The 1,161-nt window shown below is 45.7% G+C and overlaps 1 protein-coding gene across 1 annotated transcript in view; it reads right to left on the minus strand.

Moving 5' to 3' along the window:
- LOC133119007 (GRAM domain-containing protein 4-like) overlaps positions 1-780 on the minus strand; it is a 31,274-nt gene extending 30,494 nt beyond the window's left edge. Inside the window, 1 exon segment of the mRNA XM_061229359.1 lies at positions 466-780. Coding sequence (XP_061085343.1) covers positions 466-494 — 29 coding nt within the window. The 5' untranslated portion in view covers positions 495-780.
- Between the last annotated feature and the right edge of the window lie 381 nt (positions 781-1,161).

Consider the following 1,161-nt stretch of genomic DNA (forward strand, 5'->3'; position numbering starts at 1 on the left):
CTGAAAGTATGATAAACAGTCAAAGACCTAAGCGCATTTAGATGCATTTATTGTTTTTAATACTAGCTGCAGTTCACCGGTCTCCTACTGTAGCGAGATGGGCGGCTCATTCACGATGCGGTGCAACAGTATTGTGTTGGCAGTGACACAATGTAACCAAACGGGCGCGCAGTCAACAGTCAAACGGCGCTTTACGGATTTTTAGGGAAAAGGTAGCCGAGTATTAAGGTAGAAGCACATAAGAAAATAAACGCCTTGTGTAGGATTGCTATTTTCCGTATTTTCTTAGCAGCTTGGCATCGGGAGATCAGGGCGTGTTAAAGCATACGCCGCGCGCGCTTCGGTCGACCAGCAAACGTATTTGGAACCCTGAACTAACAAAGGCTGGTGACACACTGCCGATCATTTATCGGCTGCTAGTTGTAAAACAAGAGGAAAAGGTTTTCAAAAACACAAGTTTCGTACCTTGCACATAAATTGTGGGGAAGTTTCATTAACAACGAGGTTTCGCGTTTGGTCCCGAGGTTCGCCTTGGCAACCCTACAATAAGCGCCCTAAGAAATCACGGAAAGACTCCTTACTCCTCACGCCCACGGCTGGACGGTTGTCTCCATAAAATATCTCGTCCTCCCTTCAGTTGTCCGAAACGCTGGTCGATTCTCCAGAGCTTTGGGTCAAACGCAAGTGCACCTCCCGGCTCCTGCGAGAAACCCGTGCGTCTTGTTGATTTTCAGGGAGGTCCACGGAGCTTCAGAACCAGGAAATTTCGTCAATGTCAGCGACCACATCCTTAAAGGGCCCGCGGATGACAGCGAGCAACAGGGAACCTTCCCACTCCTGGAGCTCTTCCTGATTAAATATTTCCATTCTGCATTCAACATTCTGACACACTTAGACGAAACAGCAGTTCACAGTGAACACTGCAAGGTTGATGCAGCAGAAATCCTCTCTCAATTTAATGGTGTTTTGCTCTACCCAGTCGACCACAGTAGTTTGCTGCCTGTGTGCAAATACATTGTTTTGTTCAGTTTAATAACATCGTTCTAATAATTCGCCTGGAAGAAGTTTATGTCGTCTTTCAACGCTGCAGATATTTATATAACAATAGTTCATTATTAATGAATTATTCAATGCAGCGAAGCGGTTCTATGCGAACACATC

Source organism: Conger conger, chromosome 19, assembly GCF_963514075.1.
Source record: "Conger conger chromosome 19, fConCon1.1, whole genome shotgun sequence".
Lineage (NCBI taxonomy): Eukaryota > Metazoa > Chordata > Actinopteri > Anguilliformes > Congridae > Conger > Conger conger.